This window comes from Zootoca vivipara, chromosome 1 (assembly GCF_963506605.1).
Source record: "Zootoca vivipara chromosome 1, rZooViv1.1, whole genome shotgun sequence".
In the NCBI taxonomy this organism is placed as follows: Eukaryota; Metazoa; Chordata; class Lepidosauria; order Squamata; family Lacertidae; genus Zootoca; species Zootoca vivipara.
The window spans coordinates 74,202,745-74,229,643 of NC_083276.1; the positions used below are offsets into that span (position 1 = coordinate 74,202,745).

A 26,899-nucleotide genomic window follows, 5' to 3' on the forward strand; every position below is an offset into this window, starting at 1 on the left:
ATAGCACTGGGCATAAAGTAGTGCTCCATAGCTTAATTGCTTGGGGACCAGAAAGCACTGTCCTCATGCTACTGACTGACTGTCCTTGGCCCAGCGGATAGGACTGGAACCACTGTAACACAGTGCCCCTGATATCCATCCCACAGAGCTAATCCAGGAGGATACCATGGCCAATAGTATCAAAAGCCACCGAGTGATTGAGAAGAAGGAGCAAGTTCACACTCCCCTTGTCTCATTCTTGATAATGGTCATCCATCACCAAGACCAGTTGGGTTCCATGGCTAGGCCTGAAACCAGATTGGAATGCGTCTAGATCAGGGTTAGGGAACAGGATCTGGCCAGCTGGCAGGCTAGTTGCTCAGGTCCCTCAGCCCCTTGGTGCTTTATTGCAAACTCTGCTTTGGAAGGGGTTGGGTGCATTTGGGCATGGCTTGCATCTGGTGCCCAATTTAAAAGGTGCTGAATGCAAGCCCTGCTTGTCAAGGAATTATTAGAAGTACACTTTAAGGTTTCTGATTTGTTCTTTCTCAGCCATGGTTTTACTAGCAGCGCATCTGAAGTCTTGTACGTTGTTGGGTGTGGGCAGGTGAGCATGGCCTATGGAAAAATAAGGGTGCATAGGTTGGAAGTTTTGGCACATAGGCCAGAAGTTTGCCATGCCTGCTTTAGAATAGCATGCTCTAAGGCAGGCATGTCCAAAGTCCTAATGGGGCCTGTTGGTCAATTCAATCTGGCCTCCTGGGGTAAAATCCTTCAATCCTAAAAAAAACAACTAAAAATCCTAAAAAAACAACTTTGGTTGGCCCTCACGCATGTTGACTTCATCAAATCTGGCCCTCTTTGAAAAATAGTTTGGGCACCCCTGCTCTAAGGATTCCTGAAGTTGCATTCAAGGAGCTTAGTGCTCTCTTGGCATGACCCTACTATATCATCTCCTCCCTTCACTACAGGAGCTGCATGTTGTCCTCAGCTAGCCTGTAGTTACCCTAATAGCAATGTTAAGCTGCCCGTCTTGTCCCAAAGCTGCAGCTTGGCACTGCACCACCTCCTTTAATATTTTCATTCAGGTTAACCCTGTGCCCATCTCCTCACTAAAGTCATTCAAGAGAGATGTGGGATTAAAGGATTATGATAATGGTCTTCAGGAGCACTCAAGAAGATTGCAGTGGCTTTGATAAACTGATAAACTGTGGCCATTGTATTAAGGTAATAAGGTACCCCTCATTCCTTAATTTTACCTTATCTTCATAAAATGCCTAGATTTGCAGCTTGCTCATATGAATCGCCTCTGAAGTGTGTAAGATTGTTGCTGGGTTAATGAGGAAGGTCTATTTGTGTTAACTAGTACCTTTGTTGTTGTTGTTGTTTAGTCGTTTAGTCGTGTCCGACTCTTCGTGACCCCATGGACCATAGCACGCCAGGCACTCCTGTCTTCCACTGCCTCCCACAGTTTGGTCAAACCCATGTTCGTAGCTTCGAGAACACTGTCCAACCATCTCGTCCTCTGTCGTCCCCTCCTCCTAGTGCCCTCCATCTTTCCCAACATCAAGGTCTTTTCCAAGGATTCTTCTCTTCTCATGAGGTGGCCAAAGTATTGGAGCCTCAGCTTCACGATCTGTCCTTCCAGTGAGCACTCAGGGCTGGTACCTGGGTCAAGCCAAAGGCCCATCTTGTCCCCTATCCTGTTCTCACAGTGGCCAAACCGATGCCCATGGGAAAGCAGCAAGCAGGACCTGAGTAAAATAGCACACTACCCACTTGTGATTCCCACCAACTGGTGTTTAGTGACAGTGCAGGCAGGACACAGCCAAGAAGATTGTTTTCTTGTTGGTAGTAGCTTATGCATTTGGTTTAACAGTTTTTGTGATGTAAGGCCTCTGGTCCTTAACTTGAAGAGTTTTCCGTATTTGTGGCCTCCAGTAGGATAGGATGTTTTAGACCTGCCCCTTATATGAATGGATATTATTTTAGTTTTCTATTCTCTTTTGGGGTTTTAAGTACCATATTTGGTTTTAATGTTTATACTATTCTGTAACTCAAAAAAAGAGTATTGTGGTTGTATCATTTAATATAAATAGTGTCTCCATGTGAGCCCATTAGCAGACACTGCATACATTTGAACCAATGCCATGAGTGACTCCTCCTATCTGAACTGGACCTCAGAAGACATTCTTTTTCCAAGGCCAGGTAGTGCTTCCTGGTAATATTCTTTTTTTAAAGCTGTGTGAGAGAGATAATGAATAACACAGAGCTTGAAAAATTGTAAATTTTGGTAGCTTATTAAGTTGGGGGTGGGATCAGACTAAATTATATTTTAAAATTCAGCTGTGCCAGAGTCAAGTCAAATATTTCCCCCCTCCCTGCTAGTTCCCAAGAAGATATTGTTTTCCTTTGCTTTGGCAGCCTGATAAAGAAATAGGCTAAACATTTTCAGATTCTTCCCTGGAAATTTTGTTATTTTAAAATTAATAATTAAGAGGGGGTTTTAATAACTTGGTTGAAGTCATGTTGCTTCCACTCTTCCCAGCAGGTGACCCACGAAAGTCAAATTCAGCCAACCAGTCATATCCTGTGGGCTGCAGGTAGTTGACAAATCTCTCTCCCTTTCCTTTCCTTTCCTTTCCTTTCCTTTCCTTTCCTTTCCTTTCCTTTCCTTTCCTTTCCTTTCCTTTCCTTTCCTTTCCTTTCCTTTCCTTTCCTTTCCTTTCCTTTCCTTTCCAAGAATTGTATTGAACCTGTGGCAGGCCTTAGCACATGGCTTAGTGGGCTGCATCCTGCTTTTGTGGGACTGCTTTTGACTCACTTCTTCACTAGGATGGTTTTTGCTGGCAATTGCTCCTGGGATGGGGAGTTCCTCTGGGGGGTGCAACCCAACACCTCTCAAGTTAACACTTCCCCCCCTTATTTGGGGATGTGTGCATTTCCTATGTCTTGTAACTCATGATTTCTACTTCCAGTTTGCTTTCACTGCTTTTGTGCCTTTTTGACGTGTCCTCTTTTTTTTTGTTTTTCTTTGGGGCTGGCTTTGTATAGTCCATGGTTGGGAAGCTTTTGCAGGTAAATGACCACATTCCCCTGGAAGAAAATAGTGGGGTTGGGGGAGGACACATACAGGAGGCTGAAATAGAAGATGGGGGCAAGAACCAAAAATGGGCAGGAGCGCCCATCTCTCTGTCACCTCTCTCCATCCTTGTCTTTCCCTTCATTCATCTGCACCTCCCTTTTCACTCAATCTGTCCATCCCTTCACATCCCCCCATTTACATTCCTCCACACATCCTCCCTGTTTACATGCATCCTTCCTCTAATTAGGGAGAGAGAATTATCCAGGAATCACAGCACGTCTGACAAGAAATGCCTGCCTGCCCTTCTCTCGCTTTCTCTCCTTGCTGTGATCCAGTGGGGCAGGAGAGAGGAAGGGCGGGGAATTGCTGGAGGCAAGCAGGCACTTCTCCTAGGGTGGCAGCTCTGTGATTCCCCCCCCCCCATGCTGACCATCCTAAGAGAAACCTTTTTCCATGTTCCATGTTCGCCTGCTTGCATTTCTTTCTCCTTTTCTCCTTGCAGCTTGATCGCGGCTGGGGAAACAAGGGAGAAGAGAGCGTGGCGGGAATCGGGCATGGCCATGGGGCTGGAGGCTTGACCACAGAGTGCAGTGACTAGAATGCCCTGTGGAAAGTTGCTCCAGGCTGGCTGGGCCTCTGCCCTCGCCCAGGAGGGGCCTGCCTGCCTACCTGCAGTTGTCTCCCTTTCTCTGCCTGTTCTTTACTTCAGTTTGTACTTGTGCTGCTAGAGGACAGGAAAGGCAGAGGAGAGAGAAACAGGGTGGGGGAAGTGCAGGGCCAACCGGGAGCGGATGGCAGGCCTTATGGAAAGAGCCTTTGTGGGCCAGAGCCACCACAAACCTTTTTCATCAATGAAGGCGAGGTCAGAGCACAGGCTGGCTCAGTTCCTATTCAACCCATGGATTTATTTCTTCACTACAGTTAAGCATATGCAAGGCATCTTAAAACCGTGTTTCTTTGAGCAGCTGTGATAAAGTTTTGTTTGGGGTGTGTGTGTTTGTGTGGTTTTCTTTTAAATCTCTAAGTCCTCTTTTGAAAGTCCTGGGCATTTGTCCTTCTTCATAGTCTTGGAGCGGAAGGACTCCATTTCTGTTACCTTATCCTCAATCTTTGGCCAGCCTTTGGACCACTCCTCCATTCAGTTCTGATCTCTCTCTCATCTCTTTGTCTGTATTATCTCTGTCTCTTTAAAGAGAGCCTCTTTGTCTATCTGCTTCAATTAATCTCCTGGCTGCAATTTGGAGAAATGGAGAGAAATGTGCGGCTAGCTTTTCCCCACCAGTGGAGAGAGATGGGTTAAAATCAGGAGAGGAATGTAGGGGGAGAAAAAGCCAATTAATTTGCATCCTTTCTGATTACCTTCAGTTCTGTAGCTCAGGTGCAGCAGGGGACCCTCAGCAAGGCGGGAAGTGCATAATGAAGTGTGTCATAAGGGTAGCAGGAGCCTCTGTCTTCCCCCTCAGACCCCTCTTAATTGGGGCTGTTTCAGTTTTAAAAGCCTGCCCTGAAGTGCAAAAGAAAATCTAACTGTGGAGCATGAGAGGGAGAGAGAACTGAAGCTGATGGTGCAGAGGGGTTGTTATGCCAGCCGACTGCCAAAGCAACTGCTGTAATTGGTATCTTTGGCCAAACCTATGGATAAATAAATAAATAAATAAATAATAAATACTGAGGAGTTGAGGCATGGGAAAAGATTTAAGCAGAGAGAGTTTATTTTCTTGCCTTGGCTTCCAGTATAGTTTCCAATGTTTCTTCTACAAGGAAGAAATGAAGGCAATGCTATGATTTCTATGATTTAAGGATTACTGGGCCGTCGTCCCCTTGAATCAATATACGTAGACATTCAATTCAGTATCTTCAGGCAGAGTAGACTGGGTAAATCAGAACAAAATCCTATGCATGTCTGCACAGGAGTAAGCTCTATTAAATTCAGTGGGACTTACTCTTAAGCCTTAAGTCTGAGGTAAATATGGAAGGAAGAAGGTTCAAATGGGATCTATGCTGATTGGATTACAAACTGGGCCTGCAGTTTTTGTTTTTTTAAAAAAACAAATCATAGGGAGAGTGGGAATTGATCAGAAATGTGAAGAAAGCAGAAAATGTGTTTTCTTCTCTTTGAACTTGTTGTTTAAATGATGAGCTGGAAATGGTTTACTTTTTGTGATGGTTTTCTAAATAATTGGCAAATTAAGCCATGCCAGGTAAGATTTTCAAGTGGTTAGTTGCAACGTGCTAGATTTAAGTCATAAGGGTGAATACAGATATTGATTTCTTTACAGAGAAATCTCACTATGAAGTGATAAATTTATGTATATCTTCTCTGTTTTATTCTCCCCCCCCCCAGTATAACCTTTACATAGGGAAAAATAGGGATACAAATTAGTATTTCTTCCAGTGTAAACTTAAACAGTACGTCCCCCACCCTGTGGTTTTCATGACCTATGTCAATGGCTTTCAAAGTTTCTACTAGCAGGGACCCCTTCCCAATAGTGAGTTGTTGTTGAAAAACCGTAGCACATCGCTCTCTAGTCCAGAGCATATGGTGACCATGGCTGCTGGGTCTTGTACCTTTCGCATGTAAATTAATAGAGTAATCTAGAGCATATTGACTTGCAGCTACATATTACAGGGTTTGATCCGTAATGGTGAGCGTGCTTTTTTTGGTAGCTCCACCATTACAAACCTTCTTTTTTTAATGGTTCATGATGGGTTTAGAGAAGGGGAGAAAATCTGTGTTGATGGTGTTGAACTACAGCTCCCAACATCCCTGATAAATTGACTTTGCTACCTGGGAGTGACGGGAATTGGAGTACAATAGCATCTGGAAGGCCACAGGTTCCCTTTGGTGTAGAGCAGGCACCCCCAAACTGCGGCCCTCCAGATGTTTTGGCCTACAACTCCCATGATCCCTAGCTAACAGGACCAGTGGTTGGGGGAGATGGGAATTGTAGTCCAAAACATCTGGAGGGCTGAAGTTTGGGGGTGCCTGGTGTAGAGGCTCCCTGGAACATACTTTGAGAACCCTTCTCCTACACAGAACAGAGTGGGATTGAAGATCAGTGAAGCATCCAGAAAAGCTGAGGTCTTTTCTCTTTTTCTTTTTTTTAAGTTGTGCATGATGTACAGATGATACACTGATGCTCAGCATCAAGGTCAAAAGCCCCAGGCTGTATCATTTCCAGGCTGCCGTCTATAATTTCAGGGTTTTCTGTCTCTCTTTCTCTGGATGGCTGATCCATTAAGCCATTCAGTGCACTGTGGTGCCTGCTTTAAAAGGGTTGGGGAACATGTGGCTCTTCAGATGTTTTCTTGACTCCCAGCTTCCATCATCCCCGGCCAACATGGCCAACGGTCAGGAATGATGGAAGCAGTAGTTCAGCAACATCTGGAGGATCCACCTCTGTTATAGAACTCTTATGTAGCTTTTGTCAAACCTAAGCTAGAGAAGAGCAAAATAGTACCAGTTTGGTATACGATACTTACAGCATCTGACTACATTTTCCACCTTTCTCTTTTCTCTGTCTGTCTGTCTCTGTACTTCTCAACAGGTTTGGCACAATGACTTGCTATACAGGGCCTTAGCAACGTGGCAAAAATTGGCTGTTTTCAAGCTGCCTCCCCCCCTCCCCCCTGCCCCCTTCGCTTCTGGGAGATCTGAGCTGGCTTCCCCTGCCCTGGGCATTCCTCCCCTTCTCCCACTTGCTACGGAAGGGACAAGTCTACCATGGCTGGGGACAGACTTCCACGCAAAGTGATGGATCCCAGGAAGCTTGCCAGCCTCTTGAGGAGTGGGTCCGAAAGCATGCTGGTCATTGACAGCCGCTCCTTTGTGGAGTACAACTCGTGGCATGTCCTCAGCTCCGTCAACATCTGCTGCTCCAAGCTGGTCAAGAGAAGGCTTCAGCAAGACAAAGTATCCATCACAGAGCTCATCCAGCCAGCCTCCAATATCAAGGTACTTAAGCTTGGGGCTATTGGTCACCCTTCAGTCCTGCTGTGACTCAGCGTTCTTGTCTAGCCTCAAAGGGCAGTTGACATATGAAGCAATGCAATAAATGATCTGATAATGCTGTTGCATTAAGCTGGGACGTATGTTACCTAGTGGTCTTATTAGAGACCTTTTCATTTACAAATACTCACCAGCCCAGGTTGCAGTTCAAAAGGAAGGCCAGTGCAGAACCAGCAAAGAGGGGCTTCTTAATCCTCTCCCCATGCTTCTACTGAAAGTTGCCCCACACCAGATGCTTTTATCCTTATTGGAGAAATATGAGTATAAGTGGGAAAGGGTTAAGAAATTGCTCTCCTCCAGTGCCAGTGTTCTGCTTCCATCATGGTTGCATAATTCCCAATTCCACTGTGGTTAACCCCCCCCCCCCCAAAAAAAAACATACTCAAAGAGAATACTGGGATTACATAAAATGTGTAGTTCTGCCTTTAGACCAAAACTGTTTCGGGCATAGTGGGGACCAAATAGAATTAATACAAGCATAGTATTAACTAACATATAAGGCTGCACAAAAGGGGACCCAGGTGGCGCTGTGGGTTAAACCACTGAGCCTAGGGCTTGCTGACCAGAAGGTCAGCAGTTCGAATCCCTCCCGTTGCTCGGTCCCAGCTCCTGCCCACCTAGCAGTTTGAAAGCACATCAAAGTGCAAGTAGATAAATAGGGACTGCTCCGGCGGGAAGGTAAACGGCGTTTCCGTGCGCTGCTCTGGTTCGCCAGAAGCAGCTTTGTCATGCTGGCCACATGACCCGGAAGCTGGCTCCCTCGGCCTATAGAGCGAGATGAGCACCGCAACCCCAGAGTTGGACACAACTGGACCTGATGGTCAGGGGCCCCTTTACCTTTAAGGCTGCACAAACAATGAGAATGCTGCTTGCAGTTCTCTTGCTGCATATATTCATAGGCAATGCAAAAGTGTTTTAAGATTGGTTCTACACAAGCTCTTCTCTCTGAAATTACCTACCTACTTTTTTTGCTTTGCTGTATAAAAATGAAACCAGAGGGGGGAATAAGAGGAAATATAATTAACCCCTCATCAAAAAAGAAAATTACAATAAGAGAGGCTGTTCAGAGGGGTGATTAGAGGGCTGTTCATCATTAATCCCCAGGATACTCAATGGTCGGCAATAAAATAGGCTGAACCTGCAAACAGGAAGTTTTTAATTAACATTGAAAAGAGATCTTTGCTGAATAGGGTTTACTATTAAGTAAACATTGTGAAAGGCTCTTGGCCATGAAATAGCACATTGCCTGATAATATAGTGCTATTTAAGTGCTCTGAGGAAACTCTGTTTTAATTTTGTTTCCAGAGGATCACTGAAAAACCCACCAAACTCCACAGCATTAAAAATACTTGTGTGTGGAAGAAACCTCAGAGTGTCTGTAATGCAGGCAGTGTTTCCTCTATTCATTCATCGCCGCTAGTTCTAGGTCTCTTTGAACTCAGTTGCCTGATGCATAATCTATCCTCAAGAGCCATGGGTTAGCAGGGATAATCCTTTGAAGTAGGATTTATGTCAATGAAAATAATTGCATGCAGAGCAAATTGTGTGCAGAAGGGAGGAAGGAGCAGCGTTGTGCTACTGGCGAGCCATCATTCTCGATCCTTTTTCCTTTCAAAGGGCAGTGAATGACACAGAGGTGGTATAACTCTGCAATGCCCATTTGGCACGGTGTGTCTTCTGCTTACCAATGTTCTGAAGCAGGAGAGGTTAACTACTGGTGCCTCTTCTTCTTCCTAGAAACTTGAGGGCAAGCAATTCAGCCTCATTATCTAAATTGTTGATCAATTCCATCAACCCTCCTTTCCAGAGTCAACCCCTGCTCACATCTACTTTGCCTTTTTACTAACAAGTTTTGTTGTACTATGCTGCTTGGGGCTGGCATGCAGCCTCCTTCATCTTGGGTGTGAAGGACACAAGAGAACAACACTAAGGTTTCCTTCAGATTTAATAGAGCACACCCAAAAGGGAACTGCCTATGTTCCCCATAGGGAACACCTGATTTCACAATCAGGTGTGCAGATAGTACCCTGTGAAATGAGGCATACGTTTCCCACTGAATGAATCCCATGTTCATCACAGCCAACCAGCTGTGTGGTTCCAGTAGAGGAGCAGAATAGGCTGAAGCTTGCTGTGCAGCTGCATTGGAGATCTAAAAATAGGTGTACGTGCAAGGCTTCGCCATGCTGCCCTATAGCAAAGGCAAGCTGGAATTCATACAGCCGAGGAGAAGACAGGTGGAAGGGTAAAGGAAGGAAACTTTATAAAAATGTGTGGTTTTGCTCCACCCAGGGAATTTAGTCTCAATGCTGCTTACTCCCAGGGAAGTATACACACTTATGTGATAGCAAATCCCTCTGCATTCAGTAGGCTTTTCTCACAGATAAGTACAAGTATGCATTGTATCGCAGGCTTCTGGTTGCCAGCATCTTTTGTATCGGTCATGCTTATTTGCCATTGGCGCATAGAAATTAAGCAGGTTAAGCAGCACATCAGGCCGAAGAGCACAGCTAACAGCAAGTCTGGCAATCCTTGTCAGGTATGCCTCGCTCTTTTTGACATGCTGGGTTTTAAATTGTTGGTACCAGCCTTACAAAACAGAAAAGCAAGGAGGCAAGCTTTTATCTCATGACGTATAGACCCTGTTGTCTCCCGCACAGCCTGCTGCCCTTCTTCCAAAGAGCTCAGGTACAGCCTATTCAGTTCAGCAGCCATCCTTTCACAATAGACCCTCCCCTCCGGCTCTCTATTTGTGGGTAGCCCTCAGCAGCTGGATTGCTTTTTAGTGTTTGTTCTTGCTTTCCCTTCCCCCATTTTATTATTTTGTAGCAAAGAATGGTAATTCAAGCGATTAATCAAATGCTAGGCCCAGCTGGAGCCATCTGTGGAGTCCTCATAATCTCCCTCCTCCCCTTGTGTGTGTGCACACGGCTCATTGCAATTGGCTAGCAGTGACATCACCCCTGCTTGGATGTGGGGAGCGTGGAGTGTTTGAGGGGGGGGGGACACTTCTTGCCTCCAGTCTGCTTTACTGACGCTTCAAGGGAAGGTTACAGAGAATGGTTCCTGAATTGCTTTTTAAAGCACTACGAAGAACACTGGATAATATACAGCATTATCTCTTTTCATTCTTAACTGCTTGGGGAGCTGTAGGGGCGTGTGTGTGTGCGCGTGTGTCACTGCTGCCGTGCTTACAGCTAAGCTCAATTCTGAGAGAGCTGCTTGACCTAGAATAACTTGCTAGTTATTCCCAAATACAGGGAAATTGACTTGCCATCTGGTAACTGTTGCAAGGAGGGCAAGAAATGAGTTAAGGAGCTACTCTCAAATGAGACAGCTCAGAAGGCATCTGCAGAGATACCTGTATTCCATGATTCTGTATTCCATGCAGGTACCACATAAGCATGGGCAATGTCCTGAGAACCTTAGCTCTGCACTTTAAAAAACAAACAAACCCAAACCCCAAACAAACCTACAACAGGTTTCAAGCTCTTTTGATTACACACGATAGGCTTTAAATGTGCATGTGACCTGGTCAAAGGTATATGTTGAATAGGATTTTTAGTGATCAATGTAGAAAGGCAGAAAAAAATGGTATGATAAGCCAAAGTTACACACATTTCTTCATTTAGATCCTTCATGCATGTTGAAGAACTGGTCTCTTTGGGAGCCGGATTTTGGGTTACATACGTGTAGAAGTTTGATCTTGCTTTTATTTTTTAGTGGAGGGTGGCCCAAACACCCAGGCAATTAGTTGGTGATTGTGGAATGATTGCAAGCTTCTCTCCCCGCTCTCCAAAGGTGAAGAGTTGGAGTAGGGGGCCTGATTTAAATCAGGACCACTGTGCAAAACAACATCTCTCCTGTATCTCATGCCAGTGCCCTGATCCAGATTGGGCCTCCCAAAGCTGCCATTTATTTTTTAAAATCCATTCACACAATTGGTAACTGTGTGATGGCTATCTCATCTATAGAGTTTGAATATCTGCAGGGGAAAGAACTAGAGTTCAAATGCAGCAACAGTAAAGGAACTTGGGGGAATTTTCATGGTGACTTTCACAGGAACAAAACATTTATTGATTCAAATGATGTAATCAAAGACTTGCACAGGTCTTTTGTATTCATCATGCTAGATTTCTCAATGTAATAGTACTGCATACGACATCTGTTGTATTATTGATCATCATGTGTAGATATGGATATACAGTGCTTGATTTGTAGATTAATTCTGCAGCCTGAACAAACTATCCCAATCTGACAAATTTGCTTATTTTGCTTATTCTTGCATAATTTACTCTGCTTCAGAGACTCTTAGCCCTATCCTTTCTGAATCCTTTTTAAAGCTGCCTGGCCGTCGTCATATCATGTGAGAGTGACTTCTACAAAGTAATTATACATCATATGAGGGGGGGGATTCAATGGAATACCCACCATTGCTTTCAGTGGGAGTCAGTCAAGATTCCTCAAACCTGTGCTTAAATTCCATTGATTTCAACAAAAGGTCATTAGCAAGAAGTGTTGTGTAGTGGTTAGAATAGGACTTGGGAGACCAGGGTTCAAGTTGTCACTCAGCCATGAAGCTCACTGGGTGACCTTGGGTCAGTCACTGTCTTTCAGCCTAGCCTACCTCACAGGGTTGTTGTGAGGAGAAACTAGGGGAGAATACCATGTATGCCACCTTGAGCTCCTTGGAGTAAAGGTGGGATATAAACAGGGCAGTCTCGAGCAGGTCGGCCGCCCTGGCGCTGAGGGGCGGAGATCGCTCCGGCGGCCCCACCCTCGCAGGGTGCAGCAAGGTTTCCGCATGGTTTCGCCGCACGGCACCCTGCCTACCAGCCCAGTGCCCTGGCACCCCGCGCCACCGGGGGTCTACCTAGAGCCGGCCCTGGATATAAATGTAAGTGACATAAATAAATAAACTTCACATGCACAGAACAGGATTCTGTGCCAAAGTGACCCAAGTTCAGTTGTAAAAAATAAATAAATATTGAATTCTGCAGCAGCAATAAATTATGCACATCTAGCAAATTAGCATGCACTGCTTGTTTTCCATGTCCTGCTGCTGCTTTTGGTCATGAGCATAGACTAGAAGCTGTGCAGGATGGTGAAGCTTTGCCTCCTGATGGCTAGAAATGCCACGCAGCTACTCTCTGGCTCCTGCATCTCCTATGCTGGCCTCCTGAACCTGGCCATACCCTCACCATCACCCTGCTGTCCACACATAGTGGCCAAAGATCAGAAGAGGGGAGCCTGCTCGACACACATAGGCACCCCCTCCCCCATGATCTAGAACCCTGTGCTATCAGGGTTTTCAGTCCACCAGGGAGCCCCCATGCATAGAGTAGTTCCCTTTCCTCAGATCTTACTCTCAGTGCATGGACAGCAGTCGGGGCATTCAGCCGGGATAGGGTGAAGAGTCAGAAGCCTTGATCTCCTTATGCAGCTGTAATCACGCACAGGGTAAGTGCCCAAACAGGGCTTATATGTTGTCAAGAGGCTTGTAATAAAGGACATTCATATATTATAGCTGTAAGCCTTTGGGGTGCTGGGATTAAGGGGCTTTAGTTGTTGTTAGAGGTAAGTTCAGAGGTAGCGGGGGTGGGGGGATAAGGAAATCTCTTTGAGGATGTTGATTATTGCACCCTTATCTTCTCAGCTACTCATGTAACAACTGCACGAAATACAACTAGTTCTTCTTTAGCTTTTAAAAAATATATACTGTACATTAATTGAATATGTATTTGCTCTCCTTGTGGTCAGAGAGGAGAAACTTTGGAGGACTGTCAGCCCATTCATGAAGTTGCAGCCCTCCTCCTTTAACTTGCAACCACTGAATCAGTCCCATGTGTGGCTTCTGGTGGGTCGATGGGAGCCTGATTATGTTTAGCTCAGGTAGTATATTTACGTGAAGCATTGAGTCAGAAGAATTTGAGAGCAGGGCAGATCCCTATTACATGGCTCGATCGCTCACCTGCAACCCAGGGTCACTATTCTTGGGACAAAAAAAAAAAAACCCCAAACCAATTACATTTAAATTGTGAGTTTGGGCCTTCTTTTGTAACCGGTGATGCTTCTTCAAACTCTCCTGGATGGACATGTGGAGAGCAGCAGTGTTGTGAATTACCCTCATGTTATTATGTGGGGTCTTTTTGTTTCCAATGGGGGGGCAGGGGGTGAGTGGAGCTGCTGCTGAGTAGCAGATGGCAGGAAGGGTGACATCATAGACACAATTGTCCTACCCCATTATTCTTCCTGACAAGCTCCTGCCCTCCTTTTTGGTTTCCTGCTGACAGAATTTGAAATTGTGTGTGTGCTGGGAGGCAGCCAGAGGTCCTCCCAAATTCCTCCCTTTTGGGTAAATTATGTTTATCTAGTACTAGTAGTATTTTATTATCACTTCTAAAACAGTCAGGTACTGACCATAAAGACAGGCCCTCCTCCCAATTTGCAAGTGTAGGGAATGGAAAGAGTAAGAGCAGATCAGTATGGCCTATATAATTTTGGTTGGTATGTGAGACAGGAAGGTTATGTTTTTACACATGCGCGCAGGCCAGACGTGGACATGCTTTCCCAGGGTCAGGTTCCTGTGAGTTCATTGTGACTTACTTGAGATATAGGATTGCACCCTTGGAGTTGTCAGCTCCAGGCTCTACAAGGGCCCCTGTTTCTTTATGGTTTAAGTCTAGAAGGAAGATAATGTGCTGTGTGTTATCCCACCTCCCGGCAATGGTCATTTCAGTAATGTGATGGGGAAACTGCATTGGGAAAATATGCCCTTCCCTATAGCCAAGGCTGGCATCAAGACTCTGCAATCTGCTGCTCATGCCAAGGCCTCTGCAGTATGCTTGCCTCTAACTTCTGGCCCTGGTATTGCCCCTCCTTGCTATGGCTAACTTTTCACCTTCCCCCTCTGAATGAGCAAGTTGGGGCAGGAGAAGGAGCACCATCCTCTGCCTACCTCACCCTCTGGAACAATATGCAGGTTGAGCCCACAGAAAGAGGGCAAGTGAATGGGGCATTCACTTCTTCTTTGGTGATCACTTGTAGCCGAGTAAGATTGTCTTCCATAAACACGGTTTTAAGAGGAGGTGGTCCCATTCAAAGAGATGGCTTGCTACGGCTATTTTGCCCAAGGACCCCTCCATACACACTGTAACGATACAGGAGAGTTCTCTAGTTTGGAATGTCACTCTTAGTCTGTGTCCCTTGCTACTGGGTTGGCGAATTTGCATGATGACATTTGTGGGCGGAGATCCGTTTGCTGCATTAGCAACACTAAAGGGGGGATAGGATCCTTTCATCGTGGCAAACCAGTTTATACGTAGGGATTGATTTGTTACTCTGCAGCTTGAAACAAACTTGATGTGGAAGGTGATTTCCATGACATTTATATTTTCATGCAAATGTGCTTAGGATCGCAACCATTTGAATGAGGAAGAATCAAGGGGGCTCTTGAGTTAAGAAATGTTGCACATCTCTGCAGTTAAGCTTGATTATTTGATTGTGGGTTTTGCTTTGATGCTATGGCCTCATTCAGCTGCTGCTGCTGCATTGTATAACCCAGGTATGTTTGTTTAGAAGTGCATCCTTTTTTCAGTCTTTCTCACAAGTCGGGACGAGGTAGTAGGTGATGAAGCCTGAGCTGGAGACAAAGTAGAAGGTTTTGGTTATGACAAGTGGAAACTGCAGAGGTTTGGTCAGGGAAGCATTCTGGGGGCAAAGAAAGGAAGAAAGGGTTTGGGAACCCTGTGCAAGCAGGCACAAAGAGTTGAGGCTTTTAAACCTAGATTCATGTCAGCCATCACTCAACACTTTTATAGTGGAAGGAAACGCCATCCCGTTTAGCCAAAATGTATTTGAAACATCCACACCCCTTCCCGCTATTCCCCAGTTCTGAACTCAGTCCAGGCAATACCATGTTTACTCGATGTGGCTTGCTTCTGTGCTGCCAGTGCTTGTCTGGGATTTCTATTGCCTGAAACCTTATAACTTTAATAAGATATAAACCGTGGCGCATCCATCTGCCGTTGCTCAGCAACCCGTCAGTAATGCCCAAAACAAAGCTCCCCATGTGGAAGGAACACTAAATCCTACTGTGGGATAATTCTGCTTCCAAAGCTGTTGTTTCCTTCACTGCTAACAGCCCTGTCCTGGTAGCGAATCCTCCCACCTGTGGCAGCAGTGCACATTGCATGTGGGTGAGTGACTCTCCTGTCACCTTTGCCCTTGTGGCCAGGGCTGGAGGGATTACTTTGTTGGCCTGTTGGATGTGCTTAGGTTATGTCACAAGAATAAATGTCTGCTGTTAGCTTTAAAAAACACAGGGTACCTGTATTCACATCCTGCACTAAATTTTTCAGTACAAGCCAGGAAAAATGTTGTTGTTGTTGTTGTTGTTGTTGTTGTTTGTTGTGGTTCGTTTTTAAGTCAGAAAGGCCAATGAAGTGTATCCTTTGGTGCTTCTCAGCTAGATCAATAACTCGATTTCTCAGTATTCGTCTCAGGTGCAAAATGAAAATGATCGTTGCAACACTGCATGTCACATGCCTTTTCTAACCATGTTATTCATGCTGAAACCTTGGAATTGGTGTTAGGGTTAATGTGCGTGTTGCAGGGGGAATTAAAATGGGAATGGGCCACTCTGTATCTTTTGGATTCTGATTACAGGGTTTCGGAATACTAGGGAAAATTTCAGGCAGAGAGTAAAAGATGTGGCATGTGTGAAGGTAGGATCAGCCAAAGAAGAAGGCTCCCTTCTTCTGAGAACCTCTCTGTTTAGATCATAAAAAGGGGAATTCTCTCCCTCTCCCTTTCCAGCTGTAATATCCCACAGTCCTTCTGCTGCTTAACTCCCACCCCTCTTGAGTTTCAGATGCTACAGACAAAACCAAATATCCATTTCCACTGGAAATATTTAGTGAGGCATGACATGCTTGGCATTTATTTATGCTGCTCTCTTATAGTGGTTTGTTTTGACAGTCATAATTGAGGGCTAAATTAGCATCAATAGCATCCCTCAAGTTTCATGCTGGCAGCCAGACACGAGTCAATCAGCAAGGGATGTGTTGAAAGTTGCCAGGCAACTACACATGGTTAAACAGGTCCAGTGAACTCAAAACAACTTGGAATAGAATCTGTTTTCTCTGTGGATTTGCAAGTTGGTTTTGCACACTCTTCTATGTCCAGAGGAAGGTGCGTGGGATGTAGCTTTTTGCTCATCTTGTTTAGGCTTGCATGAGCTTCTAAACTGGCTAACATAGAATTGTAGACTTGGAAGGTTCCCCAAGGGCCATCTAGTCCAGGCATCCCCAAACTGCGGCCCTCCAGATGTTTTGGCCTACAACTCCCATGATCCCTAGCTAACAGGACCAGTGGTCAGGGATGATGGGAATTGTAGTCCAAAACATCTGGAGGGCCTAAGTTTGGGGATGCCTGATCTAGTCCAACCCCCTGCAATGCAGGAATCTCAACTAGATCATACATGACAGATGGCCATCCAACCTCTGCTTCAAAACCTCCAAGGAAGGAGACTGCAATTAAACAAAAATCTGATGTGACATCTAAGGATCCCTTCCCTAGCTTTTTAACTTTGAGGATGCTTTTGTTCCCCACCCCAGATTTGTTAGTATAGAGGGGAAAATTAGAGGGATTAGTGTGGCATAAAAATGGTCAGCCATAAGGGCTCCATAGGCTGCATCCAACTGAGTTAAAACAGACCTAGTGATATTAACGGATCTAATATAGCCATGTCCATTCATTTAGTGGGCCTACTCGTGAAACATAGAATCATAGAATGGTAGAGTTGGAAGGGAATGAAATTAGAAGGGCAGTAGGACTCTCACAAAAGTGGTCTCATATAGGGATGGGTGGCATGGTTCCCATGGCAATTGCACACCTGGCGTGTGCTGCATGGCTGGACTCTTTCTGCCATCTGGGCTAGTGGTAGTCTGCATGGGCACTGACATGCCAGACACTTGAAAAATCATGCACAGAAGCAGCATTAGCTTCTATCCACAGATAGGTTTTCTTATTTTCATGCATCTAATTAACTAGGCTAGTGCATTTGATTTAAAAAATGCAAAGGAATTTGAAGGTAAAAAGGAAGTGAAAGGAGATTTGGAGTTATTAGCATTACAGCAAGCCCTAAAAGCTGCAGTCAGAAGTCTCTCCCATCCTGACCCAGAGATGCCAGAAATGGAGCCTGGAAAATTCTGCAAGTAAACTAGATGCTCTACCACTGAGCCATGACTCTTCCCCATATTGTGCCTGTATGCCTCTTCCCCCCCCCTTTTTTTTTGCTAATAGCAGCTCTAGAAGGGGTTAGGACAGTTCTGCGGTTTTATAAAAAGAAATTTACTGCTGCAAGCACTGATCGGCTTCATGTCTATTTGAGTGCATAGGCTTGTGCCAGAGATTTAGTAACTCCCTCTCCTCAGGGCCTGAGTTAGGAATCTGAAACAAAGAATTACAGGTATTGGAGTTCTCAGGAAACTACAATTCCCAGCATTCCTTGGTCTGATACACTGAACAGCGGGACGGCAGCATATGAAAGCAAACTTGATTTTAAGTGTCTTTCAAAGCTGACCAAACACATACTACGAGACTATCTGGAATGTAATGGAAAGAGCTGTTTAGTCCTTCCCCCCATTTGGCTAGCGCCCTCTCTCTCTCTCTCTCTCTCTCTCTCTCTCTCTCTCTCTCTGGCTTCACCACAGCTGCTGTTCTCTGACAGCAGAATGATAGATGTGCTTTGTGCCAGAGGGCGGAAGGCCGCCAGCTCAGAAGTCCGGCGTATGCCACCCATCAGCCTATTCAGTGGATGCACTGAGCCGTGGCACTGTGAGGATTTTATCGGCCTTTAATGCATTAACCTTTCATTAGGCACAGCAGCCCCTGACTGTGCCTCGCACTCTCTGCCTCTGCTCCTGCCATGGCCTAGGTACTCCACGGAGGCTTGTCATCGGAGGGAAACCCCTTTTGTCCCTACTCAGGGATCAAGTAATACATTCTCGCAAACCTGGTGAACCTCATGCCTTCTTTCCTGCACATGTGCAAAGTTCCGGACTCTGGTCTGCTTACTTGTGCTAGTGTAAAGAAAATCATTTACCTTCCTCACCGCAGCTCCCTCGACCTGAAACGAGATGAGTGCCACACCCCTTAGACGCTTTTGAATGGACTTAATCATCCAGCAGTCCTTCACCTTTTTTAAAAAAATAAACTTTATCTTAGAAAAAATTGTGCTAGAGAGATCGTCCTCCGACCTTCTTCTCAGGTCTAATCTGCATGCCCCACCCCCACCCCACGTGGCATTTTGTGCCATGGAGAGATCCTGTTAGAAACCGAGAGAATGCAACTGATTGCAGGCCAGATGGCAAAGAACAGCTTATTCTGATTCTGGGAATGTGAGTAGATATGTTTCCTGCAGCCTTTGCTAACCTAGTGCCCTCCAGATGTTTTGCACTGTGACTCCCAGCCAGCATGGTCATTGGGAGTTGCAGGCAAAACACCTGGAGGGCACTGGGTTGGCAAAGGCTGCCTTAGGACGTGTGTGTGCTTTCTGTCCTTGTTCTGAAAGGGGGCTTAGCTTAGTTGATGAAGGCTGAAGTCTAACGCTAGCCCCCTTTTAAGGGCACCCACAAACACATGATTTCCCCTCCTTCCTGACAACTCCCACCGAACTCATCAGAAATGATACCACTGCTATTGGGGTGGATGGTTGGGAAGACTGTGGTACAGGATAGACTTATGAAAATGTGGGATGAAGAGAAAGAGTACGCATTTCTACTCTGGTTGTCCAGCTTTAATTTTGGTGGGTGGGTGGAGTTAGCATAGTGGCTTTGACCCCCCCCCCAAAAAAACCATCCCACTGTGGAGTGGAAGCCTCTGTTCATGCTTTGTCTGAAAAATATGTAAGGGGACTTTGCACGTCTGCTTTGCAGAGAGAGAAGTGTGAGCTCCACATAGATCTATAATTACTGTATCTCCCCACAGATGCAGTGTGCAGATTCCCACTTCACACCTTCATAGGAAGTGTGAAAGAAAGCATGGGTCATTTGTACTTCATCTGCTCCTGCTTATTGCTAACATCTGTAGTAGTCCTCAGTCTTGTGGTAGCGGTTGTGTTCTTCATAGCGGATGTATCCCTGCCCATAATTTATTCCCTGTCCTCGTCTATCAAATGGCTCCTATTCCTTTAAAACAAACAAACAAACAAACAAAGACCTCTGCTTTTTCTTCCTTCCCTGAAATTTCCTCCAGAGCACTTATATGACACCACTTCTCCAGATCTCTCCTCTTCTGTGAAGCTGCTGGCTTAGCCCAGCTTCCTCCAACCTCCAACGTACTCATTAGCCATTAGTCCTTGTCTCATTTGGAAACTAAGCCTTGGTGCAATGTAACTGAAATGAATGCATATTCTTCTGCTGTGAGCTGCCTCCATTTTCTTACCCTCCTTTTTTGTCACCTCTGTTGTCAAATTTTGGGTTATAAGCTTCAGAGCAGGGATCTGACTTTCATTTTGCAAAGCGGTGCACACTTTTTAGTGTTGCTTTGTAAATAATCACTGAATGCATGGGATGCTAATAGCACAGAGACAGGGGTGGTTGATGACAAATTGGCTGACTTAGTATTGCTGCTATAAACATCCATTAACATTTGTGTCATTGAATGTTATTTGTTCTGCGAGGGTGCTGAGAGGACCTCTTCTCCCTCCCCTGGCCTCCACAAACTTTAGATAACTGAGCACTGCACTGTACCATACAGTTCCTGAATACAATTTGTGCATTTTCGGAGTTTTGTTCCCTGCTATGTTCTGGCATGGCTTGACCATCCTTGACCACTAGCATAGGTGGATAACAAGAGTTTCTGTATTTTACATATGAAAGAGTAATAAATTCTGTCAACACTTTCTGCAACCACCACCACCAGCTATCTCACACGAGTCCTGCTCTCTCCTGCTTTCCTTCAAAGCATTTATAAATGAGAGATCACATGAAGGAGTGGGGCAAACCATTGTCCCCCTGGGTGGGGACAGTGAAGAGATCCACTCAGTTTTCTTTGTTTTGAAAGCTGTAGCAATTTAACATTTATGGATTATGGAATAACGTTTGTATTCTTGTGGCACTTCTCTTGCAGGTAGAAGCAGAAGAGCACCAAGATGTGGTGGTCTATGACCAGAGCACACGGGATGCCAATGGACTGGCGTCTGACAGTTTCCTCTCCATCCTCCTAGGCAAGCTGGACAGCTGCTTCCACAATGTTTCCATCCTCACAGGTAGGAATTTGTGACAGTCATAGTGAAAGGCCAAGGTTTTGCCCGTTAAGTGTATGGGGAAGAAGCATTTCAAAGGACAAAAGGTGGCGGTAGAAAGCCACAGACTACTCTGCCTTGCCATTTAGTGTTCTTTTCATGTGATTTACGTTGGACACAAGCCCCAGATGTGATGTTTGCTGTAACTAATAGGTCTGCATCGGTGGACCAATAGTGGGAACTTTACCAAGGGGTTGGATGATGTGTCATGGCATCAAGATGGATGCTAGAGTGTGAGAGAGGAATCAATGGGAAGCCTTTATTGCAATACCTTTCTAAGTCTTGATTACCTTGTGGCCTAAATAGCAACCTGTATTCCTGAAAGTGCTTTACTGCAGCCACGTCACAGTTTTTTTTTTGTAAGTCCTCCTCTTTGATTATTATTGTTTGAACGGTAACATCTGAAGTGGAATGTGCATGCTGATATAAATTTTTAAAGAAAAATTATGTTTTTTAAAACGTTAGGCATAGTGAAAGTTGCAGAGGTGATATGCCACTGCCTGGGTGGGGAGCTTGTGACCCTCTAAATATTGTTGGACTATAAATCCCACCATTGGCCAGGCTGGCTGAGGCCTTAAACAGCTGAGGACGGCAATACCTCAAGGACTGCCTCTTTCTACATGAACCTACCTGGACCCTGGAATCCTACCTGGATCATCTTCTGAGGCCCTCCTTTGTGTGCCCCCTCCTTGAGAGGTTCAGAGGGTGGCAACACGAGAATGGGCCTTCTCTGCAGTGGCTCCCCGTGTGTGGAATGTTCTTTCCAGGGAAGTTCGCCTGGAACCTTCATTATACACCTTTAGGTGCTAGGCAAAAATGTTCCTTTTTAACCAGGCCTTTGGTTGATTCAATTTACAGCCTATGCCCTTTTAAAATGTGTTTTTTTTGGGGGGGGGCTCTCTTGGGTTATTTTTATTTTTATTAGGTATTTTGTGGTTTTATATCTTGATTTTATTCTGTGAAGCGCCCTGAAACCCCTGGGTATAGGCTGGCATATAAATTCAACTAATAGTAGTAGTAGTAGTAGTAGTAGTAATAATAATAATAATAATAATAATAATAATAATAATAATAATAATAATGGGTGTTAGTCCAACAACATCTGCAGGACCACAGTCTTCCCACTCCTATGCTACTAGATACCTTGACTGCCTTGAGCAGGGATTCAACTAGGTTTCAAGAACTTGCAGACCCATGGAAGGGCTTTTTAAGTGACCATCACGCCTAATGCCTGATGCGGGTGCCTGATGATGCTTAAAGCAGGCATCCCCAAACTGTGGCCCTCCAGATGTTTTGGCCTACAACTCCCATGATCCCTAGCTAACAGGACCAGTGGTCAGGGATGATGGGAATTGTAGTCCAAAACATCTAGAGGGCTGAAGTTTGGGGATGCCTGGCTTAAAGTATCATATAGAGAAATAGACCGTGTTCCTACAAAACTCAAGCACTCATATGATTGCACCTTCTAGGGTTTCTTTGCCATATACCTTTCTTCCCAAGTTTTAGTTGCCTTGCTTAACTCTGTTAAGCTACAGGTAGGTAGCCGTGTTGGTCTGGATCGAAGTAAAATAAAAAAATTCCTTCAGTAGCACCTTAAAGACCAACTAAGTTTTTATTTTGGTATGAGCTTTCGTGTGCATGCACACTTCTTCAGATACAGTGAAATGGAAGTTTCCAGGCACTTATGTAGAGAAGGGGTGGGGAGGGGTGGGGATGGGGATGGGGGATCACTCAGAAGGGTGGTGGAAATGGGTGATTGACTGACTGATAGCTGTTGATGACCGCAAACGACTGCAAATGGTTTTGCATGAAAAAGCAAGGGTTGAGATGGCTGAAGATCGCTTATCATGTATAATGAGATAAGAACCCGATATCTCTGTTCAAACCAGGTCCCTCCATGGTTTTGAGCTTGGTGATAAGTTGCAATTCAGCAACTTCTCTTTCCAGTTTATTTCTGAAATTCTTTTGTAGTAAGACAGCTACTTTGAGATCTTGTATAGAATGTCCTGGGAGATTGAAGTGTTCTCCTACTGGTTTTTCTGTCTTCTGGTTCCTGATGTCAGATTTATGTCCATTTATCCTTTGGCGTAGGGTTTGGCCTGTTTGTCCAATATAGAGAGCTGAAGGGCACTGTTGGCATTTGATGGCATACACAATGTTAGAGGATGAGCAATTAAATAGTCCTGAGATGGTATGTTGGATGTTGTTGGGGCCAGTAATGGTGTTGTCTGGGTGTATGTGGCAGCAAAGTTGGCATCTGGGTTTATTGCAGGCTCTGGTACCAGTGTCCATGTTAAGTCTGGTGGTTGTATTATTGTGGGTGAGGAGTTGTTTAAGATTGGGTGGCTGTCTGTAGGCAATGAAAGGTCTTCCTCCCAGAGCTTGAGAAAGGGAGCGGTCATTGTCCAGGAGAGGCTGTAGATCTCTGATGATGCGTTGTACTGTTTTAGCTTGGGAGCTGTATGTGATGACTAGTGGTGTTCTGTTATTTTCTTTTTTGGGTCTGTCTTGCAGCAGGTTCTCTCTAGGTATCTGTCTGGCTCTGTTGATCTGTTGTTTAACTTCATCAGGTGGATATTTTAGTTCTAAAAAGGTTTGCTGTAGATCTCTTAGGTGAGATTCTCTGTCTGTAGAGTTGGAACAGATGCGGTTGTAACGTAAGGCCTGGCTGTATACGATGGATTGTTTGGTATGTTTGGGATGGTAGCTAGAAGCATGTAGATATGTTTGTCGGTCAGTTGGTTTTCTGTATAAGGTGGTGTCTATACGTCCATCCTGTATTTTTATAGTAGTGTCCAAAAAATGTATTTCTTGCATAGATTGGTTCATTGTTAGGTTGATGGTGGGGTGAAAGTCATTGAATGTCTGGTGGAAGGTTTCCAGGGTCTGTTGTCCATGTGTCCAGATAATAAAAATATCGTCAATGTATCGCAGGTACAGGAGAGGTTTGAGTGGGTAGGAGTTAAGGAAACGTTGTTCTAAATCTGCCATGAAGATGTTGGCATACTGTGGGGCCATGCGGGTGCCCATGGCTGTGCCGCTGATCTGGAGGAACAGGTCATCACCAAATTTGAAGTGGTTGTGGGTAAGGACAAAGTGGCAGAGTTTGGTAGCAAAGTCCGCTGTGGTTTTATCTGAAATGGTGTTCCTTATGGCTTGTAAACCATCATTGTGTGGGATGTTGGTATATAGAGATTCCACATCCATAGTGGCTAGTATAGTATTGTTAGGAAGATTGTTCAAATATTGTATTTTCCTCAGAAAATCTGTGGTGTCACGTACGTAGCTGGGAGCACTGATAGCATATGGTTTCAGAACAGAGTCCATATAGCCGGAAACACCCACTGTAATGGTGCCAATACCTGAGATGATGGGGCGTCCTGGGTTTCCTGGTTTGTGTATTTTGGGTAGAAGATAGAAAGTTCCTGGCCGAGGTTCCGCTGGTGTGTTTGTGAGGATCTGTTCTTGGATGTGTAGGGGTAGCTCCTTAATAATCTTGTTCAGTTCTTTTTTGTATGCTTGTGTGGGGTCTGAGTCCAATTTCATGTAAAAGGCAGTATTGGAAAGTTGTCTGTGGGCCTCTTGGATGTAATCAGTTTTGTTCATGATGACGACAGCTCCACCCTTGTCTGCCTCTTTAATTATAATGTCTGGGTTGTTCCTGAGATTTTCTATGGCTCTCCTTTCAGCATGGTTTAGATTTTGTTGTAAGCGATGGTGTTTTCTGGTCACATCCGTTTGGATTCTGTGGCGGAAGCATTCGATGTACAGATCTAGTGTGGTATTGCGTCCATCAGGAGGGGTCCATGTGGAGTCCCTTTTTGTGTAACTTCTTTTCGGTGGTAGTTGGTGGTCAATGTTCTGTTCATTGATGCGTTTGGAGGGTGATGGTTGTTCCCCAGTAAGTTGAGAGGTGTTGTGTTGTGGGGATGTAGTTTGTTCTACTTTGTCTTGTTCTTGTGTGTGATGAAAATACTCCTTCAGGCGTAAACGGCGGAAAAATGCTTCCAGGTCCCCGCAGAACTGAATCATGTGTTGGGATTTGGCAGGGCAGAATGATAGTCCCCGTGAAAGGACGGATTCCTCAGCTGGGCTGAGTGTTTGCTGTGAAAGATTGACAATGTTGTTGATCTTGTTTTGATTGGTGGCCTGTAGGTTGGAAAGGTTGCAGAGTTTTTTATTTTTCTGGTTCTTCAGTAACTCCAGTTGAGAGTGGTAAATGGTTTGTTTTTCCTTGTGGAACTTCTGCCAGGCCGGGTGATTCCTGATGGAGTTCTCCAGTGCAGAGAGTTCCTCCTTTATTAACTTCTGTTAAGCTATTGTGTGTGAACAAGATTCATGGCCTTCTCTTTTGCCCTCTTATATTGGACAGGAATTGATGTTAAATATGAATATGTGTTGTGGACCCAGTTAGGGACTCTAAGGATACAGTTTGTTCCAAATCTTAAGATTATCTTACAATTTTTATTCAGTTGCTAATTGTTATGACCCTTTGGGGTTTTGTAAGACAGGAGTGCCTGGCGTGCTCTAGTCCATGGGGTCACAAAAAGTCGGACACGAGCAAACGACTAAACAACAACAAATCTGTTCCTCTACTTAGAGATGCAACATATCAGGGAATATAAAAGCCTGGGGAGAAAAATGTTTTTGAAGGTGAGGGGATTGGAAATTGAGGGAGGGGAATGGAAACTGAGGGGAAAAGAATGGAAATATACAGAATTTTTATCCAACCAAGCTTAAGTTATGAACATGAAATCCATTATGTATGTTTAGGTAGCAGGGGAAAGTGTGGTGTTTGGCATATTTATGAAATGTGAAAGTATAAGTTCTTAGTTTTAATTCAAGCAATAGTTTAAAATATTCTACTGCTGTGAGCTTTTACACCCTAATGTGCCTGAGGAATTGTCTGCCACAAAATGTTGCAATGGCCGCGATGTCAATAGCTTTACAGGGGTATAAGTCAAAGGCATAGAGAGTGTATAGGCCCATCAATGGCTAGTAGTCATGGTGGCTAGATAGAACCTCACATGTTCAGTTGTTGCGCACCTTTGAATATTGGGGAACACCATTGGAAGAGAAGGCTGCCTGATTTTGGCCATGGACTGGTTGAATAAATTGTTCTGAAGGAAGCAGGAGTAACTATAGACACATATTCTACTGTCCTGTGCCATTGACCATGGGGGAGTTCTGTATGTTGTGCTGGGGGTGGGCAGGAGAAGGATTGCTGCATAGATGCTATGTTCCCCCAATGTCAGTTTCTACAAATCCCGTTTTGCCCAGTAGAGGGGAGTGTTGCACATCTGGAGGAATAAGCCTGAGCTCCGAGCGAGCCCAGGCTTACTGAACAGGAGTGCATTGTCATGCCACTGCAAAGCTTTCTTCTTTCTGTGCCTTTCCCTCTTACCTGTGCCATAACTGCTGGTATGGATCCTGCATCTTGGCTCTTGTTTGGCGTCATTTCCATGAAACTAGTAACCAACAGATTTTGTAGAAGTGGACAATCAGAGTAGAAAAGTAGGTAGGATTTCAGGGAGTCAACAAATCTTCCCCGCTAACCTTGTTAGTATTTACAGAGTGAATGAATGAGCAGGGCTCTTTTCCAGAACACTTAAAAAAAATAATCAATGGATTCATTCGGAAAGAGGAAAAGGAGGGTGGTGGTGGGGGGTTCATTGCAATGAATCAGGGTCCCTGAGGGACTCTTATCCCAAACCACAGCCCATATGGTAAAGTGGCTAAGTAAGCATGATATTCTAATTATAGCTTTCTGCGGAGTGCATACAGTTACAGTGCTAACGAGCTCCAAAGGAAAGGCGTGTGAATGAATGAAATCTTCCAAGTGGACAAAGAAAGGAAAAGGCAGATGAAGATTAAACCCGCTTATTCATTCCATAATTCTGGGAGCCAGATCTGCTGCTTATATTGTTACCTAGCACTCTGGGCCAAGTGACACATGGCATTTACTCCATCTCTCTCTCTCTCTCTCTCTCTCTCTCTCTCTCTCTCTCTCTCTCTCTCTCTCTCTCTCTCTCTCTCTCTCTCCCTCTCTCTCCCTCTCTCTCTCTCTCTCACACACACACACACCACAATATGGGTTCAGATCCTAGCATAGGAGTTAGGGAGCTTTAACACACACACCCTCATGCAGTGGTCCGCTTCCAGGGGAGCTTCCAATATCAATAATAAAATTTTCATCCCCCCTGTGCAAATCGCAGAAGAAAAACTTGTGATACTCAGCATGCCTTTGAAAATAACAGGCAAAACATCTGTTCCCCCCCAAAAAATAACACAGATAAGGAAATCAAGCAATCAGCACCCTCCTAAACAGGAAACACCCACAGCAACTATCCAAAGAGGCCCCCAATCTCAGTTTTAAAATCATAAAAAATTGGGAGGGGCAGGGAACCCTGGCAGATGCCAAAGGGGCTGTCTGAGATTGCCACATGCCTCGATACCCAGGGTGTCACAAAAGACACCCCCGTACTAATGTCCTTTCTCTGTTCAGCTAACTTTTTCCACA

At 44.9% G+C, this 26,899-nt stretch overlaps 1 protein-coding gene across 2 annotated transcripts in view; it reads left to right on the plus strand.

Moving 5' to 3' along the window:
- DUSP8 (dual specificity phosphatase 8) overlaps positions 1 to 26,899 on the plus strand; it is a 98,228-nt gene that overhangs the window by 14,172 nt on the left and 57,157 nt on the right. The window contains exons 2-3 of one of the 2 annotated variants that reach the window (XM_060276325.1): positions 6,613 to 7,019; positions 20,205 to 20,343. In XM_060276325.1, the coding sequence (XP_060132308.1) occupies positions 6,789 to 7,019; positions 20,205 to 20,343 (370 nt within the window). In that variant the 5' untranslated portion in view covers positions 6,613 to 6,788. Of the gene's footprint in view, positions 1 to 4,716; positions 7,020 to 20,204; positions 20,344 to 26,899 lie in introns of those variants that run through there. The other variant, XM_060276329.1, reaches the window with a different exon arrangement.